This window comes from Camelus bactrianus, chromosome 9 (genome assembly GCF_048773025.1).
Source record: "Camelus bactrianus isolate YW-2024 breed Bactrian camel chromosome 9, ASM4877302v1, whole genome shotgun sequence".
In the NCBI taxonomy this organism is placed as follows: Eukaryota; Metazoa; Chordata; class Mammalia; order Artiodactyla; family Camelidae; genus Camelus; species Camelus bactrianus.
The window spans coordinates 2,711,891-2,728,834 of record NC_133547.1 but is presented as its reverse complement, the minus strand read 5'-3'; the positions used below and the strand labels follow the sequence as shown (position 1 = coordinate 2,728,834).

The following is a 16,944-nucleotide window of genomic DNA, read 5'->3' as shown; positions in this document are numbered from 1 at the left end:
TTGTCCAGGGCCACATGGCTGGTAAGCTTCAGGGCCAGGACTTGAAACCATTCTCAGAGTTCATTTGGACTCTGAGATCTTCGGGACGGGGGAGAGGCAGACATCAGAGAGGAGGCTGGGACTGTGCCCACTGGAGACCAAGAGCTTGGTTCAGCAGTGGCTTATGTGGGATGGTATGTGGGCGGAAGGGAGAGCCGGAGCAGTGCCTCCAGGGTTCGTGGTGCGAAGGGCGGAGGGTGGCCAAGTGGTTTTGTGAGTCTGGGAAGCACCTGGGAACACCTGAGCCTGTCAGTAGACTGGCAGGAATTAGCTGAAGTGGGAAGGGAAAAGAGTGAGTTTACTGATGATGGGGCGGGGTGGGGAAGCGGGGGAGGGGGAGGAGAGCATGGATGCAGGTTGAGGGGAGGCATGGGGAAGAGGCTGAGAGGCCTCAGTTTCCTCTGACCTGGAAGGCTGCTTCGGGACAGTGAGGCTGGCACTGAGGTTTCAGGATGTGGGTGGGCAAAGCTAGCCCAGGAACAGTGGAGGAGGTGTCCAGAGCCAGAGTTTGGGGCCTGAGAGTGTTGGTCAGGCCCAACTGACTAGAGGTGAGGTGGGTCTGGCCCTGCCCTGGACTCAGGCATCCATAGGGCAGTGATGGCAAAAGGGAGGCCATGAGTGTAAGAATGTCCCAGAAGTGGTCAAGGGGTGGAGGCAGCGAGCCTGGCCCCAGAGAGAAAGAAGGGGGAAGGCTCATAGGGGCTGCTGGCCCACAGGGTGGGAACCCACTGCAGGCACTCTGGAGAGGTCAGGAGGCTGGCTGTGGCTGCACAGGTGTCAGGCCCTGTGCTCAGATGCTACCTGGGTGACCTCACCAAGTGCTCAGACAGCCACCATCCCCCTGCTGTGACTCAGAGCTGCCTTGCTGCGTGTCATCTCCGCTTTCCTCCTTTCCTGCAGCAGCACCACCTCTGTGCAGGCCAGAGGTCTGCAGGTTGAGGGAGGTTGCCCAAACGACGGGCCCCCTCCTGTGGCTTCCAGCCCCGCCTGTCTGGCTGAGTCCACACCCTGTGCCCTCATTTGCCCCTCTGCTTCTCAGGTTGTGGTCTGAGAGAGGGAGCTGGGGCCAAGGTCAAGGGTGGAGCCATCCCAGGAGATGTCACATCTGGGATGTGCCCTGGGTGGGCTGGTGAGGGCAGCTTGGAGGGAGAAAGGGGAGTGAATGGATCCAGTTCTCCCCTCAGCTCACCCAGCCCCTCCCCTCATCCCACCTCTCCTGATACTGGGACTCTGGACCATCTCTGTTGACTGCCAGGGAGACTGAGGTGACGCAGGTCAGCAGGCTTGTCCAGGGCCGCCCATAAGTCATCAAATGATTAGTAATAGCCACCTTTGAACCCTGGGATTGAATGGGGCCTTATGAGATCACTTCAGGCAGAGTCTGGGGGTCCAGGCTGCCCCAGGAGGCTGACAGCTTCAGACAGAAACTGTCAAATCCAATCCTCCCCATGCCCAGGACACACACCCATCTAGGGAAGGACCAAGGTAGAACCCCAGGGCTCCAGGCTCTGCCAAGGGTCACTGCTCAGCCTGGCGTGGGGCCGGGGTAGGGGGTGGTGTGGAGGTGGCTGGAAAGGTGACATTTTGAGGGATGTCTGGAATCAGAATGAAAGTATTGTCGTCCCCAAGCTTAAATGAACACAGACCCATTGTCCCAGTGGGTCAGGGGCAAAAAACAACAGACTGGAGCCCTGGTGTCCTAAGCTCACAGTCAGGAAGGGGCTGGTGGGAGAAACTGAAGTGACGTTTGTCTGATCAGAGGAGGAGGCTGCTCCTGGCTGTGGACAGGGTGCTCAGCAGACCTAGGGGATAAGTGCAGAGCACTCTGCTGGAAGGGGCTCACGTGATGGAGATGGGGATGTACTGGGAGGGAAATGGAGTTAGAAGGGGATGCGGGAGTGAGGGAATGGTGGAGAGCCAGAAAGGATCAGGAGCAGGAGAGGGTGGGCTAGGGGCAGCGCTGGGTGGTACATAAAAGACTTCTTGGGACTCGAGATGGGATGGACTGGGGGAGGAGGGCCACAGGAATCCCAGGAGCGGGCTGGGGTTGTGGTCCAGGAGGAAAAGAGGGTCCTGCGTGAGGAGGTGGAGGGAGGACTTAGGTGACAGGTAGGTGTGGGAATTGAGAGGCAGGGACAGCAGGGAACTATCCTGGTGGGCAAGTGTTGGGACTCAGAGAGAAAAAGGGGACTGGGGGAGTTGGGGAGGGGTGGGAGGGGCTCGGCTTGCTCCTACCCTAAAGATCTGACTGTCCTCCCTCCATCCCTGCCCTGATGCAGCACAGTCCTCCCTCACCCCGCCCACGATCAGAAGCAGTAGTGTTGGCTGCAGGGCTGACACAGGGAGGACGTCCCCATGTCTCACTGACCAGACGTTAAGAAAATCAGCGATAACAGCTTTATTTGCGGCTTGGAGATGGGGCCGGCGGCGAGGGCGGGTGTTGGGGTGGTAGGGTCCATTCTCTGAGAGACGAGAGGATGCGGAGGGTGTCACTGGGGCTGATCCCTCGGAGGAGCCGCGCTCAGACAGTCAGATTTTGCCAGCGAAAGTCCCGTTCTTGATCTGCTCTGTCCAGCGCTGCACCTGGGAGAGTGGTGGACGAGAGGGAAGGAGGTGGGGAGCGGGCGCTGGCTCAGCTCACCCGGGCCATCCACCCTCGTCCGGCTCGTCGGTGCGGCGCCCCCCTGTCCACTCACCCAGCTCATGGGGCACAGCGAGTGGTACACGCGGAAGTAATACTCGCAGGGCTGTGTGCTCTTCCCGCGGCGGTTCATGTTCTTGACGCAGCGGTGGTAGTCTGCCGGGTGGGGCGGGGCGGGCAGGTGGCCGGGGACGGAGCAAGCAGGTGGCACCGCACGCCCTGCCCCTCCCGGCCCGGCCCCATCTACCTCGCCCCAGCCCCTCCTAGCCACGTCCCTCCAGAAAGACCCGGAGACAGCCTCCTCCCGGTAAAGCCCCGCCTATCCCCCCTCTCACCCAGCCCTTCCAGGACTCGTTCATTTGCCTTCAGAATAGGCCCTGCCCCTTCCAAGACCCGGTCCCACCCTAACCTGCAGGACCCCTCTCCTCCCTCTACTAGCCAGGCCCTGACTATCCCCCCCTCACCCCGCCCCTCCACGACTGGGACCCGCCCCTTCCAGACCAGGCCGGCTAACTCCGCTCCCCCCTCACCCTGCCCTTCCACGGATCGATCCCGCCCCTTTTAGACAAGGTCCCGCCCCTAAGGGGGTAGGCCACGCCCCTTTCGGCCGAGGCTCACTCCACTCCCCACCCCAAAGGTCTCCGTCCTCGCGTCGGGGTCCTGGACCCTCTCCCCGTCCTCAGGTGGGGCGCGCCCCTTCCTAACTCCCATCGTCTCTCACCCCTCCCCCTAACTTGGCCCGCAAGGTCTTACCCAGGAAGTTCTGGTAGCAGTTGCGGGTCTGGTTCTGGTTGGGGAAGCGTGGGTCGAAGGGTGGCGTCGGCCATCTCCCCTTGGAGGGCACCTGGCAATCAACATCCAACATCCGCAAGGCTGGCAGCTCCTGCTTGGAGGGAGAGGGCTCTGTGGGTTCTCTGGGGCGCCCCTCGCTCTGACCGGCATCCAGATTCTGACCATCACCCCGAAATCCAGTCCCGGTTTTCACCCATCTTGCCCTCACCAGGCTGATGTCAGCGGGTCACTGGGTCAGCTGAGTTTGTGGCTCCGTCCGGGGTGCCCCTCGTTTCTGAGTCTCAAGGGTCCCAGCCCAGGAAAAACATGACCCCTCTGCCGGATTGGCTGGGACCCCCGGGACCCCAGCCAATGGGAGCCGCTGCGCTGCAGGGAACGTCCTGGGACAGGGGCCAGGTCGGTGTGGACCACCCAGGTCCCGCCTCCAGCCCAACGCCCTTCTTGGGGCCGGTGCGCGCGCGCGCGCGCGCGCACACACACGCACACACACACACACACACATCCAGGCGCCGCTTTTGCCGAGTCTCAGACTCAGGCTTTTAATCTCTGCGAAAGTGGGCCACCCCGCGGGCTCTCCCCCGCCCCGCCCCCCGCCACCCATATATAAAGGTACAGGTAGTTCTGGTCGCTACCGGAGAGGGAACATGCCCTGCCCGGCCTGTTCAGCACCCTGCTTCTTACAGTAGAGGTGCACAGCACCTGGGGGCCTGTGAGGAAGAGGAAAGAGCCAGGGTGGGGTCTGAGCTCCTGGACTCCAGCGCCAGGTCTAAGGTGGTCCGCGGAGTGCAGGGACTACCTGGCCAGCTGGGCTTCTCTGGACACTTGGCAACTGAGGTTGAGTGCCCCGCATCCGGCTACTGAGGCCACTGGGAACTGTGCTTGCTGGAGAAAGAAAGCCGGAGAAGGCTTTAGGGGATCAGCAGGGAGACAGTAATGAGTGCTCAATAAATATATGCTGTCGAGGGGGTCCTGCTTCTGGACCCGGCTGGAATCTGGGTCCCCACCATTGTCCCTCCTAGGCTTCTCTCCTTCCTGCCTCCTTAGCATCAACTCTGGACCTTTCACCCCCACATCCAAATGCACTAATCTCTCTTTCCTGTCAAGAAGCCCTCTCTTGTGCCCCATCCTATACCAGCTTCTTATCCATGTCTCTCCTCCTCTTTCAACAAACTGCTTGGAAACAGCTAGTCTAGTCCTCCTCTCCGATTCCCCTCTTTACATACATATGTACATATATATGTAGTGAGAAAATACACCACACAAAATTTACCGTTGTAACTAACCATCTTGAAGTGTACAATTCAGTGGCATTAATTACGTTCATAGTGTTGTGCAACCACCACCACCGCTAAGTTCCCAGAACATTTTCATCACCCCAAAAGGAAACCCCCTACCCATGAAGCAATCACTTCCCATCCCTCCATCCCTTCCAGCTCCCAGCAACCACCAGTCTGCTTCCTGTCTCTTTGGATTTGCCTCTCCTGGACATTTCATTCAAACAAAATCGTACACTATGTGGCCTTTTGTGTCTCACTCCTTTCAACTCAGCCTCATGTTTCCAAGAGTCATGGCACGGTGATCCCCGACTTCCTGTGCTCCCTTAAGCCTGCCCCATTCAGGTCTTTGTCCCCACCCCCTCACTTCCTTACTGACAAATCCAGAGGCCCTGTCTCACCCTGTCTTCCTTCACCTAACCGCAACATTAACGCGGCTGCTCCCATGATGTTCCTCGTACTTTCTTCACTTGATGTTCAGGATGCCCCAGTCTCGTTCTTCCACGCTCCCTCTGACTGGTTCCTCGTTCCTTGAACACCTTGGTCTCCGTCTCCGCCTACGCTCACTGGCTGGTGACCTCCAGCCTCATAGCTTGCAGCAGCTGTGCATGTGCCAATGACTCCCTACATCATTCCAGACTCATGTGTTCAGCGGCCTACCCCACATCCTTACCAGACATCTCAGAATCAAGATGTCCAAAACAGAATTCTTAATCTTCTCCCTGATACCTACTGCATGCACAGCCTCCTCGACTGCTGCGCCTTCCCAGTGTCTCAGATCCCAGACCTCGAGATCACCCTCGATGTGACGTCAGCATACCCAGCCCAGGGGCTGATCTTTTGGCTCAACTATCAGAGTATCTCCAGAACCCCACTGCTTCTCAACACCTCCATCCCCGCCCCTCTTGTCCAAGCCACCATCATCTTGTGCCTGGGTCATTGCAGCTGCCTTCCCACCATTCTCCCAGTGTCCAACCTTCCCCAGCTACCTTCTCTAACTTCAGCCAGAGAGAGCCCTTTCCAACATAGATCAGTTCCAGCCGTTCTGCTCAAAACCCTCTGGCTCGCTCAGCGTCAAACCTAAAGTACTTAAGATGGCCTGAAGGTCCCATGTGATGCTGCCACGCCCATGACTCCTCTGACTGCAATTCCCACTCCGGGAACTCCTGGGGTCCCTCTTGATCCAACACATCATGCACACTCCTTCCTCAGGGCCTTTGCATTGGCTGTTTCTTCTGAAGGGAACAAATTTCCCCAGATGTCCACTTGGCTTGCTCCCTCCCCTCCTTCAGACCATTATACAAATGACACCAGCTCACAGAGGCCTCCTGGACCACCCAGTCCAATACTGGAACCTGCTTACCCCACTCCCAATCCCCCCTACTCTGCTGTTTACCCAGAGCCCTATCACCTTCTAATGTACAATATAATTAATATGGATTTTATTGTCAGAGTTCCCAACTTCAGCGCCGCTGATATTTTGTGTGGAATCACACTTTACTGTGGAGCACCATCCCGTACATTGTTGGATATTGAACTGCGTCCCTGGGCTCTACCCAAAAGATGACAGGAGCACTCCCTCCCCAAATTGCTCAGTGCCACATCAGGGTGTAGAATGATGCCTGACACTCACTATACATTGAGCACACGAAGGAAAGTGAAAAAAAAAAAAAAAAAAGAGGGAATGACCCTCTTTGCCCTCATGGATAATGGAGCTGTTAGTACACTTTAGCTGTCACCCCAAATACCTGGGTGAAGGAGCGAAGACGCCCAGTTCCTTCTTTATCTTCTCTACCTTGGAGGCCGTGTCCTTCATACTCTCAATTTCCAAGAGAGTCTGCAAGAGAATCTCCAAGGATGACCCCGCAGTGGCCACAGGACTCTGGTCTGGCGCCCTCGCCAGCTCCTCAGATACCCTCTCAGGCTGCTGGGAGACCCTAGCCGCCGTCTTTGAGATGGGGGTCATGGAGACGGGTGACTCGGGTATCTCCTCCCACCTCATTGCGGGCAGAGGGATGGGAGTCTTGGAGGCAGTATTCATCTTTGGGCTGCTGGTGGCACGCTTGGGGCGGGGGGGCACTTTCAAAGGCCCCCTCGGGTCCCAGGGCACCTCCTTCACCTCGGCCCCTGGACGCATGTCCCCCTCCACCTCTGCTTGCAGACCTGTGTTCCCCTTCACCCAGGCCCCCAACAGTGGCTGTTCCCTGCCCACCGCTGGTGTCTCTTCCAGCAAGGACACCTTGGTGGGGCTGAGGGGCAGCGTGCCCATTGTTGGCATGGCAGACACCTGGAGAGTGGAGAGCCAGGAGGGTAGACTGACCAGAGCTGGGTTCAAGGGGTGCTCCTTGGAGCCGGCAATGATCATCAGCTTGGCAAGGGCGAGCCCTTCCACAGAGAAGGGCCTGGCCTGCCCCTGCGGGGCTTCCTCGATGGCCAGCTCCTGGGTCTTGACCCACTTCTTCTGCTGCCCCACCTCCTTGGATCTGAAGCCGGGCATGTCCACAGAGATTGCCTCCTTCATCGTGTGGACCTTGTCTTCCAACTTGCCCTTGCCCTTCAAGCCATCCACAGTGATCTCCTGGGCTCTGCTGATCAGGACTTCCTCCGACTCCTTCTCGGTGGTAGTGAAGGGCAGTCCCAGGGATGTCTTCTGAGTCCTCATCTCCACCACGTCCGTCTCCTGGGTGCCCATCAGCACCACCAGCTCTGGCTTCTCTTCAGGCTTGCTTTTCTCAAGCACATCCCCTCCATGACTTCCCACGGGCAACATGCCAGCGTTGGCAGGCCCCAGTGTCGTCCGGTGCTGGGCAGGTGAGGTCAGAGCCTTCTGGGATGGGGTTGGTAGGAACAGAGATTTCCTCTTTGGGGCAGGGGGGGACACAGCCTTCAGGGGAATAGCACGTGCATGTGGGACCTTCCGAGGTGGGGCCGGCACCGCTGGGGCCTTGTGGGGAATAGATCCATGAGGGGCCTTCCGAGGTGGGGCGGGCACGGCTGGGGCCTTGTGGGGGATGGCAGGTCCATGCGGGGCCTTCCGAGATGGGCCAGGTATGGCCAGGGCCTTCTGGGGAGCAGCGGGGTGAGTTGCAGCTTTCCTGGATGGAGCAGGCACAGCTGAGACTTTCTGGGTCTGGTCAAGGATGAATGGAGCCTTGTAAGAGGTGGCAGGGACAGCTGGGGCCTTCTGGGAGGGTGGTGGCCACAGCTTCTGTACAGAGTCTGGAGTCCTGGCTTCCTCATTGTACCTGGGGAAGGAGGGCTGGGGGGCAGGGAGGTGTAAGTCGGTCTGGTGGGTGGTCCTGCAGAGGGAGGAGGTGGACAAGGTGCTGGACTCAGGGTCCATCAGGTCTTCCATGTCCTGCTGCCACAGGTACATATCCAGGTGATCACAGGAGCCCAGCAAGTGCGTTTTAGGGCTGTCCACCGAGACACAGCGTGAAGGGGTCTCAATCAAACCTGCCAGGCATGTGGCCGCTTCAGAATTAGAGCAACCCTGTAGGTGGATGGAGGGGCAGGGAAGGATGGTCAGTGCCCAAAGAGATGCCCAGACCCAGGGCCCAGCCCCCTTCTCCCTCGGACCCAGAGGTCCAGACCCTCAACCCCTCCTCCCTCAGACCCGGCAGTCCAAGCACACCAGCCCCTCCTCCCTCAGATCCAAGTTGGCCCCAGCCCCAGTATATAGCTGCCTTGGAAGGGGACTCCATGTGGTTGGCTGTGTTGGAAATGATGCTGAAGATAGTCCGAATGGTGATGCTGGGCTTCTCTGGGTGGGGAGAAAGCAGTCTGAGCCCTGGGCAGAAGGGCTGGAACTTCAGGGGTCCAGGCACGGAGGCAGAGGTAGGGATGTGCTCACCGGACACTTGGACTTGGGCCTGCGGTCTGTCAAGGCAGAGGTCCATTTGGGGCCTGTAGGGGTGATTTGGTGTGACTTTGGCAGCATCTGAGCCGGGTCGGGAGAGGCCCCCACCCCTCTCCCCATGCCCGCACAGTGACAAGATTCAAGCCTACTTCTTTTCTGTGGATTTCTTTCTTGTGGCAGAATGGTCCAACTGCGACCAGACAAGAGGCATGGAGTCACCCACTGCCTGAGACTTGAATTTGCGCTTGAGGGTCTGGCAGAGAGGGGCGGGTGGGAGGGAGGGCAGTCAGGAGGCGCAGCGCCTAGGCCCCCCACCCCACCAGGCCGGCCGGGGCCTGCTCACCTTGGCCTTCTTCTGTCTCTGAGTTGTCAGCGTCTTGTAAGGAAAGGTGGGCTGGACAATCGTGACTGGAAAGAGACGGGGAGACCTCACATCAAGGACCTCGACAGGGATGACACGGAGAGAGGCCCAGAGGAGGCTCCTGGGCGCTCAGCCAGGGAGAGGGGGCAAGAGCTGGACTGCAGAAGCTCTGTCCATGCCTGGTGGGGGCGGGGCTAAGACTCAGGGGAGGGCCTGATGGACACCCAAACCTGCTCACCTGATCGTCTGTGGTGGGACTGTTTCTGTGGACAGAGAAGGGGGCAGTCAGGAGGAGCGAGCTCTTCTGATTCCCACATCTCCGTTATCTACCCAGCCCGGGACTCCAGACCCCCAGCCTCTCCTCCCTCAGACCCAAGGGTCCTGCCCCCCCAGCCCCATTCCTGGCGATCCTGGACTTTGGGCTTTTGGTCCTGGCTCCCTCTGGAATCTAGAGCTATGAACTGCCCCCAGGGGTCTGTGGGGTCAGGGCCCCACCTGGAGGCGCCAGGTGGAGGCAGGAGGTGCCATGTTGGCCAGGTCCATGGGGGGCACATGCAGGGTCCTGGGGGCCCAGGAGGTGGCGGGCTGCTGGAGCAGGTTGATGAGGCGGATCCAGCGGTCGAACAGAAAGCCAACCTCATTGTCAGGGGCATCCAGCTCAAGGTAGTAGTAGCGGCCTGTGACTAGGCGCAGCTTCAGGCGCCAGGCAGTCAGGTCGTGGACGTAGAGGTGGACCAGGTCCAGCGGGATCATCCTGGCAGAGGCAGGAGATGGAGGCGGTAGAGCAGGAGATGGGGGCAAGGTGGCAGGGGATGGGGAGATGGAGGCACCTGGTGAGGACGAGGTTGGAGCATTCCCTGCCCTCTGGCGGCTGGGCCATCAGCAGGATGTCTGGCAACACCAGGCCTGGCAGGGAGGCAGCCACGCCCATGGTCACTCGGTTAGTTCTGTGGTGCACGAACACGGGGGCCCCTCGGTTGGTCACCTGGGGGTCCAGGGAGAGGGGCTGGGACCACTCCTTTATGCTCCTCTGGTACCCCCACACTGAACCCCCCACCACAGAGCCCCCCAGCTGCCTCGTGCCCGCCTAGGTCCACATTCCCCAGCCCAGGGGGTCTTGCTGCCCTCCTGCCCCTCTCTGCCCCCAGGGCGCAGGGAGCCGGGGACCTGGACAAAGTTACTCTCAAACATGGGCAGCGGGCGAAGGGGCAAGTATTCGCCCTTCTGAAGGGTCTTCTGCAGCTCGCCCAGAGTGGGGACCCACTTCAGGGGGCCCTGGAGTGGCTCCAAACGCCTGATGTTCCGGAGCCGGTTCATGGCGGCTGCAAAAAGGATGGGTCACCCGGGGCACAGAGTAAGGGACTTGACATACCGGTCCATGACCCCCCCAGCCCCCCGGCTCCCAGGCCCCAGCCCTGTGGGCTTCATGGGTACCGGGAACTCAGCGGTTCCAGAGAATGGAGCTTCCCCAGGGCTTGGACATGGCCCTGCAGGGGTGGTCAACCCTGGGCTGGGGGAGGAGCCTTCGGTGTTGGGGCTTTGTGACCTCATTGGTCACAGATTCTTCCTGGGAACTCTCCTGGGGCCAAGGGCTCCCTTCTCCTGCAGGAATGTATCCTGGAGTCTTGGGGCTGGGGTGGATGAATCAGAAGCCCCTGCTCCAGACCCAAATTAATGGCAACCCAGGGCCCTGGGAGGGTCCATCAGGGATATTGTAAATGGATAATTAAACAAAAGGATTTTGCGTCTTAAGAGAGGAGAACTGAATTACAGTCTCAACTTGCCACTGACCCTTCTCTAGACCCTGGCTAAGGCCCATACCCCCACAGGGCCTCAGTTTTCCTGTATCTAACTTGTCTGTGTCTGCGGCAATGGTGGCTCTACATTGGTTATAAAGAAAGGAACATGAGTTTGGAATGAAGCAGACCTTTGGCAGAATCAAATTCTGTCTCTCCCTAGCTCTGTGTGACTGTAAACAACACACATTTCGCCAGGAGCCTCAGTTTCCCTCATATGTAAAATATGGGGTATTGGAGGATACAGGGGGTCCTGTAAGTACTTAGAGCATGGCCCAGAGCAGGCGTTCAATGAATGGTCACTCTTGTCCCCTTCTGAGGGCTTTTGGGGTGGAGGAGGGGGGCTGATATTCTGTCATTCTAAATATAGTGTTTATTATTTTTTAAAATGTGTCATGCAAAATACATGGTCATTGTAAAAATTCTGGAAAATACAGACAAGCACAAATAATGAAAGTCACCCACCATCCCACCCCCACCTTCTACCCTGAAGTGGCCGCTGTCAACGTTTTGGTGTATTTCCTTCTAGGATTTTTAAATGGCCTATAAAAGGAGGATCACACAGTGGTTAGCAGCTGGCTCCTTCTGTTCTAAAGCGGCTTCTGTAGCATCCCTCTTCGTGGCTGGTGTATTCTATCACACGGATGCCCTGTCATGTATATAACCATCCCGCACTGTTGGACATGTAGGTTGTTTCCAGTTTGCTGCTGTGAACACTGCCAAAATGAACAAATTTGAGCTTGCAGTTTTGCCCTGTACTAGTACTGTTGGTCACGGGGAACCTTCTGGAACCTCCATTAAATATTTATTGAGTGCCTAAGAGGTGCTGGCCACCAGGTGAGGCTCAGTCCCTGCCCCTCAGAGCTCACCCTCTCTGGGGGACTGACAGTACCCCCTCTGCTGCCCTGCCCACTCAGGGCCCCCCAGGGACCCCAGCATCCAGCCCCTGGCCCCCAGAGAAATCATCTCTAAGTGGATGTGTATGACAAATTTAATTCCCTCTTCTTCATCTCATAAAGGTTTCTCACATTTTTGTACAAAAACCCAGGCCTCCTTTCCCCCTCCCTCCCCACCCCAACACAAAAAGTAATTGCTTAATAAATAATACATGCTCCTGCCCAGGCCCAGAGGGGTGGGTCTCATGGAGACACTGTGGCCAGACTCCTTAGAGATCCAAGAATCCAGGACCCCAGTTCCCTCCTCCTCAGAGACCCCCGAGTCCACCTGCCTCCCACCCACCCCCTTAAATAAATAAGTATAAATAAGGCACAGATCCACCCCACTCCCACCCAGGTCTCCTGGATGGATCACCTCTGACTACAGGGAGACAGTGGGGTGCGGGGTCCTCTGGCTGCAATGCCCCCAGTCCCAAAATAAATAAATAAATAAGATCTGGCTTTGAAGGATGCTGGTGGCTCTGGGTGGAGGGTCACAGCCGAGTCTTCAGCAGCAGCAAGCCCCGGACAGCCCAGTCGAGGGTCAGGTGCAGCCCCCCAAGGATGGCATGGGCTGCCCGGATGCCTCCCCAGGCTGAGGACGGTGGGGCCAAGGGGGGTGCCGGTGGGTCTGGGGGCGCCTGGGGCAGGGCCAGGCGGGACATCTGTTGGGAGAGGACGGAGGGTTAGCAACAGTCTGGGGTGCAGTGGGGGTTGGGGAATGGGGTGGTTGGGGCCTGTACTGAATCAGGTAGGGGGGTGTCCAGGTTGCATATTTCCACAGCATCTCTGGCCTGTGAGGTGGGGTGTCATCTGGGTAGGGAGTTCTTCAGGATGTTGAATTCAGCAAATTGAGGCTGGGGTGAAAAGGTGGTGGTCTTAAGGCTGGGATTCCAGGGCCATGTTCATGGGGCTTGGGGTGAGGTCTGTAGAGTCAGGGCTGGGATCCTGGAGCTACGTGAGGGCTGAGGGTTGAAGTCTGCGGTCAGGCCCAGGATCTCAGGGCTGAGGTCTTAGATGTGGGGTCTCTAGGCTCAAGCTCAGGGACTTGTGGGTGAGAGCTGGTCTCTCAGGTCTGGAGTCTCAGAGCTGAGAGTTGGAATTTGAGTTCCAGGGTCTTTGGGGTCAAGTCCAGGAACTGCAGTCTGAAATCTTACAATCTCAGCGTCTTGGTTCTGGGGCTTTGAAAGTCAGCATCTTGGAGTCTTAAGGACTTACAACCTAGATCTGAGGTCTTGGGGATTCAGGGCTCGGGGTCTGGGGTCTTCCAATTTGAGATCTCAGGGTCTAGGTCCTTGAGGTCTGGGGTTTGCAGTTAGGGTCTCTAGGCTGGCTTTGAGTTGGGGTCCATCATCTTAGGGTCTAGAGCCTTGAAGTGTCAGGATCTCAGGGTCAGGAGGTGAGGGGTCTTAAGGTCTGGAGGTTCAGAGTGTCCAAGTCTTAGGGTCTAGAATCCTCTTGTCTTTGGGCCAGTGTCTCCAAGTCTTGGGGTCAGGGTTTGGACTCTCAAATCTTAAGGTTTTAGGGTAGGAGTTTTGGAATCATGAGATCATGGGGTTTATCAGTCTCACGTGAAAATTTAGAGTTTCAGGGCAGGATTTTGGAGTTCAGTGCCTCAGGGACAGAGTGAGGATCTCAGAGCAGGTCTGGGATCTGGAGTCTTGGGGTCTTGGGTCGCAGGGCCAGGTCATCATACCAGGAGCTGCAGCCGGCGCAGCAGCCGGTCCAGCCGGGCCTGCAGAGCACCCAGTTCGGGCTCCAGGGTCCGCAGGGAAGGGCCTCCTGCCCTGCGCAGCCACTGCACGTGCCTCAAGTAGGAGAACAGGTCTGCCCGCAGCCGTGTCAGCACTCCTGGGAGCTGGGGGACATGCGGGGGCGTCAAGGAGCACTTGGCAATGCCCACTCCGGTCCCCAATTTCCTGCACCCCCTTCACTGCCCAGCTCCCACTTTTGCCCCATCCCTCTCCCCTGCACTTACCTGCAGGGCTCCCAGCGCCCCTGCACTCATGGCCAAGGTGGGGAGGGAATCCAGGTTGTGGTCTCCGTCAGCTGGAAATTTGTCTCTCTGGGGGGAAAGAAGCCATGAGAGGGACCTGGCTCAGCTCCAGGAGTCCCTCCATCCTCCACGACAGGCCACACACACACACACGCGCGCGCGCGCGCGCGCGCTCACACCCCGGCTCTGCCACCAGCAGGGTAGCCTAGAAGCCCTCCTGACTCTGGGTCTTGGCCCCAGCGCATCCCCTCCAGTCTCTCCTACCAGCTGTGAGGCCAGCTGCCGGGTGTCCGCCAGGAGAGAGCGCGTCAGGAGGACGGCGCTGTCCAGCTCAGCCCGAGGGTCTGGGGAGGCCCGCGGGGGGCCAGGAGGTGGCCCTGGGGCAGTAGCTCTATGTGGCCACAGGCTCAGTGCGACCAGGACCAGGCAGCAAACACCTGGGGGCAGGAGAAGAAAGAAGGCTCAAGCCGGACTCGTGGGTCTGAGGGAGGAGGGGCTGGGGTGGGGGTCCTGAGTCCCAGGGAGGAGCGCCCAGGGCACTTCGCAGGGCCTGGGCGGGTTTCCCTCTCCCTCTCCGGCTCTGGCTGCCCCGCCCGTCGGAGCAGACGCGGCCCTGGGCGGGTAGACGGGCCGGGCGTCTCCCGTCCGCCCCCGGACGCCGGAATCTGGGCCCCGGGGCGGGGCAAGAGGGGGGAGACACAGGCCAGAACCTGCCCCCTCCCCGGGCTCAGGAGCCCGAGCCGGACTGAGAGCACGGGAAGGAGACCGGGACAGAGGCCCGGAGGCCCTGACCCCTCCCCGGGACACCCCCCCATAGGCCCGCCAGAGTGGACCGCGGAAGGCCGGTCCGCAGTGCCGGGGATGCCCCGCAGCACACCTGGGCGGAGAGAGGGAGAGACGCGGGCACGCCGGGCACGCGGCGGGGAGAGAGGGACCCGGCGGCGCTCAGCGCGGGGGCTCCGGCCCGCTCCCTCCGCGGCCACCCATCCCCCAGCTGCCCCGCCCACCCCGCCCGCCAGCCAATCAGCGCCCCCCGGGCCGCCCCGCTCCCGCAGCACACCCCCAGCCCGCCCCCTGAGCCCTCCCAGGCCGCTGTCTGTCGGTCTGTCCGCATCTGTCTGGCTCTCTGGTTTCTGTCTGCACCCCTGTCGCTCCCTCTCTCTCCGCCCCTGGGGTCGATGTTCCGGGCTTGCTCTCACCTCCTTGGGCTCTCTGCCTCAGTTTCCTTCCTGGAACCTGTCTGTCGGAGTCCCTGGGTGTCTGCGTCCCTCGGTCCCCGCTGGCTCCCCGGGATTCCCAGGGCTTTTGGGATCACCCCCTGGCATTTGTATCCCTGTCTCTCCCTCTGAGTCTCCATTTCTTTCTTCCTGGCGCTGCGCTGAAGGTGTCTCGGCGTCTCTGATCCGTCCTTTCATATGTCCCTCTGCCAGTCCCTTCTCTAGGCCTCCTGCTTTCTCTGAATCTTCTTCCCTCTCCGTCCCTGCGTCCCCATCGCTCTCCTCTGTCTCTCTGTCCGATTCCGCTGTGTCTGTCTGCTCCCCACCCTTCCCGCCGACGGTCCCTCCCTCCTCCCTCCCTGTCCCCCCTCTCCAGGAACTTGAACCAACTTACTGTTCATGTCCCCACAGGGCAGGGGTTCCCCAGGGCAGGGGGCAGGGAGCTGGGGGCCTTTAACCCTTCCCTGTCCGCTGCCGTGGGAGCCCTGGGGGTCAGCTGGGCCTCGGCCTGGGGAGGGGAGGCATGTGCGTGTGAGCAGAGAGGGCCGCGGCAGTGAGGGAGTGTGTACGCCTGGGGGGTTATATAGGGGGCCGGGGCGGGCGGGCGGGGGGCAGGCGGCAGGGGAGGGCGGCCTGACACATCCTGACTCACCCTCCCTGCCTGCCTTTTCCATTCAGACGGAGCCGGCTGCCTCGCAGGGCTCACGCCGCCGCGCTCGGAGGAGGGCACGGAAGGAAAAGTTGGAAAAGTTGAAAAGGGAAAGGGGGGGGTGGTCGGAGAGGGGCTGGTGAGGTCATTGGCGTCCCCTCCCTCCACCTCCTCGGCCGGCCGCCGCCAGGGCAGACACACTCAGCTCAAGAACTGGGGCCTGGCTGCAGGCGGGGGTCCGACTGGACCAGGACAGACAGAGAGATGTGGCAGCAGGGAGAGATGGGGATGGGGCCACAATATGCAGGCCTGGGGAGATGGAGGTGTGAGAGGAAGAGATTCCCAGGGGCAGAGAGAGAGATGGAGAGACTGAGACCCAGACACACAGAGAGATGGGGACACAGGACAGAGATGGGGAGTCTGAGATGCAGAGATAGAGATACATGGAGAGATAGAGACAGCCAAGGAGATACACCACAGGAGCAGAGGAAACCAGGAGACAGAGGAGAGGTCCTGGGAGTCAGAGATAGCAAGCAAGATGAAGACAGCAGGAGAGATTTGCAGAGACCCAGAGAGACCCCCAAAAGAAAAGAGATGGAGACAGGGTGTGTCAGAAAGAAGAGAGGCAGGCAGCAGAAAAGGGAGACACGAGGCAGGGTGGCAGAGATGGAGAGGCCCCAGGAGGCAAAGATGCCCAGAGGGATGGAGATGCTGACACAAGGAGGAGTCAGCAGTGGGGACAGACTGAGGGGGAGCCTTTCTCCAAGAGACAGGCTGGGACATGGTGAAAGGGAGCCAGAGGCAGAGACAGGGACCAAGAGACAGAAGTTGTGGAGACCTAGTATAGGTAGGACCTCGGGCACATGGCTTCACCTCTCTGTGCCTCAGTTTCTCTATCTGTGAAATGGGGACACCCCGGGCACCTCCCCCTTCCCAAACACCTGGGTGAGGACAGAGTGAGTTCAGACCACACAGTCAGCTCTCAGTAACTGTGAACCATAGCTATTCTTGTGGTTGATGTTTATTAACACACCCAGGGAGACAGAGAAAAAGATGCAGGTTCTGGGAGAGATGGAGATGGTGCGAGCCAGACAGTGAGGATGAGGAGACCTGGACAGGCAGCTCAGAGGGGAGCTGGAGACCAGGGCAGGGCAGGGAGAACACCAGGCCGAGAGGTGGAGATGCAGAGAGGGTCTGGAGCAGGAGATGCAGATTTGGGAGGACAGCGATGCCAACACAGGCACACAAGGGAAGCGCCAGATATATGGAGCGCAGCTGGCCCAGGGGATTCACAGCAGCCAGTGAGGGACCAAGACAGGGACCCAAGTCCGCAGGAGTCCCCCTCAACCCCAGGGAAAGGTGGCAGAGAAGGATGGAGCGGACTG

At 59.4% G+C, this 16,944-nt stretch overlaps 3 protein-coding genes across 4 annotated transcripts; all 3 read right to left on the bottom strand.

The window, feature by feature from the left end:
* Positions 1–2,422: 2,422 nt before the first annotated feature.
* On the bottom strand, positions 2,423–4,007 carry COX6B2 (cytochrome c oxidase subunit 6B2). Its single transcript, XM_074369207.1, has 4 exons — positions 3,681–4,007; positions 3,434–3,563; positions 2,736–2,836; positions 2,423–2,622 (listed from the first exon to the last, which is right to left on the bottom strand). Exons 2-4 carry the CDS (start codon positions 3,543–3,545, stop codon positions 2,569–2,571), a joined length of 267 nt encoding a protein of 88 aa, XP_074225308.1. The 5' UTR covers positions 3,546–3,563; positions 3,681–4,007; the 3' UTR covers positions 2,423–2,568.
* Positions 4,008–4,116: 109 nt separating this feature from the next.
* GARIN5B (golgi associated RAB2 interactor family member 5B) lies at positions 4,117–11,133 on the bottom strand. Its single transcript, XM_074370832.1, has 9 exons — positions 10,134–11,133; positions 9,797–9,951; positions 9,462–9,720; positions 9,205–9,229; positions 8,949–9,013; positions 8,755–8,858; positions 8,600–8,652; positions 6,495–8,340; positions 4,117–4,354 (listed from the first exon to the last, which is right to left on the bottom strand). The coding sequence occupies exons 1-9, from the start codon at positions 10,281–10,283 to the stop codon at positions 4,327–4,329; spliced, it is 2,685 nt and encodes an 894-aa protein (XP_074226933.1). The 5' UTR covers positions 10,284–11,133; the 3' UTR covers positions 4,117–4,326.
* An 880-nt stretch (positions 11,134–12,013) lies between these two features.
* Positions 12,014–15,713, bottom strand: IL11 (interleukin 11). 2 transcript variants are annotated; one of them, XM_010961906.2, is made up of 5 exons: positions 15,305–15,713; positions 13,958–14,130; positions 13,676–13,762; positions 13,394–13,555; positions 12,014–12,362 (listed from the first exon to the last, which is right to left on the bottom strand). In XM_010961906.2, exons 1-5 carry the CDS (start codon positions 15,582–15,584, stop codon positions 12,192–12,194), a joined length of 873 nt encoding a protein of 290 aa, XP_010960208.2. In that variant the 5' UTR covers positions 15,585–15,713; the 3' UTR covers positions 12,014–12,191. The 2 variants fall into 2 exon arrangements, with proteins under 2 accessions (XP_010960208.2, XP_045377821.1); XM_045521865.2 differs by lacking the exon at positions 15,305–15,713 and adding an exon at positions 14,893–15,287 and having other exon boundaries at positions 12,019–12,362.
* Between the last annotated feature and the right edge of the window lie 1,231 nt (positions 15,714–16,944).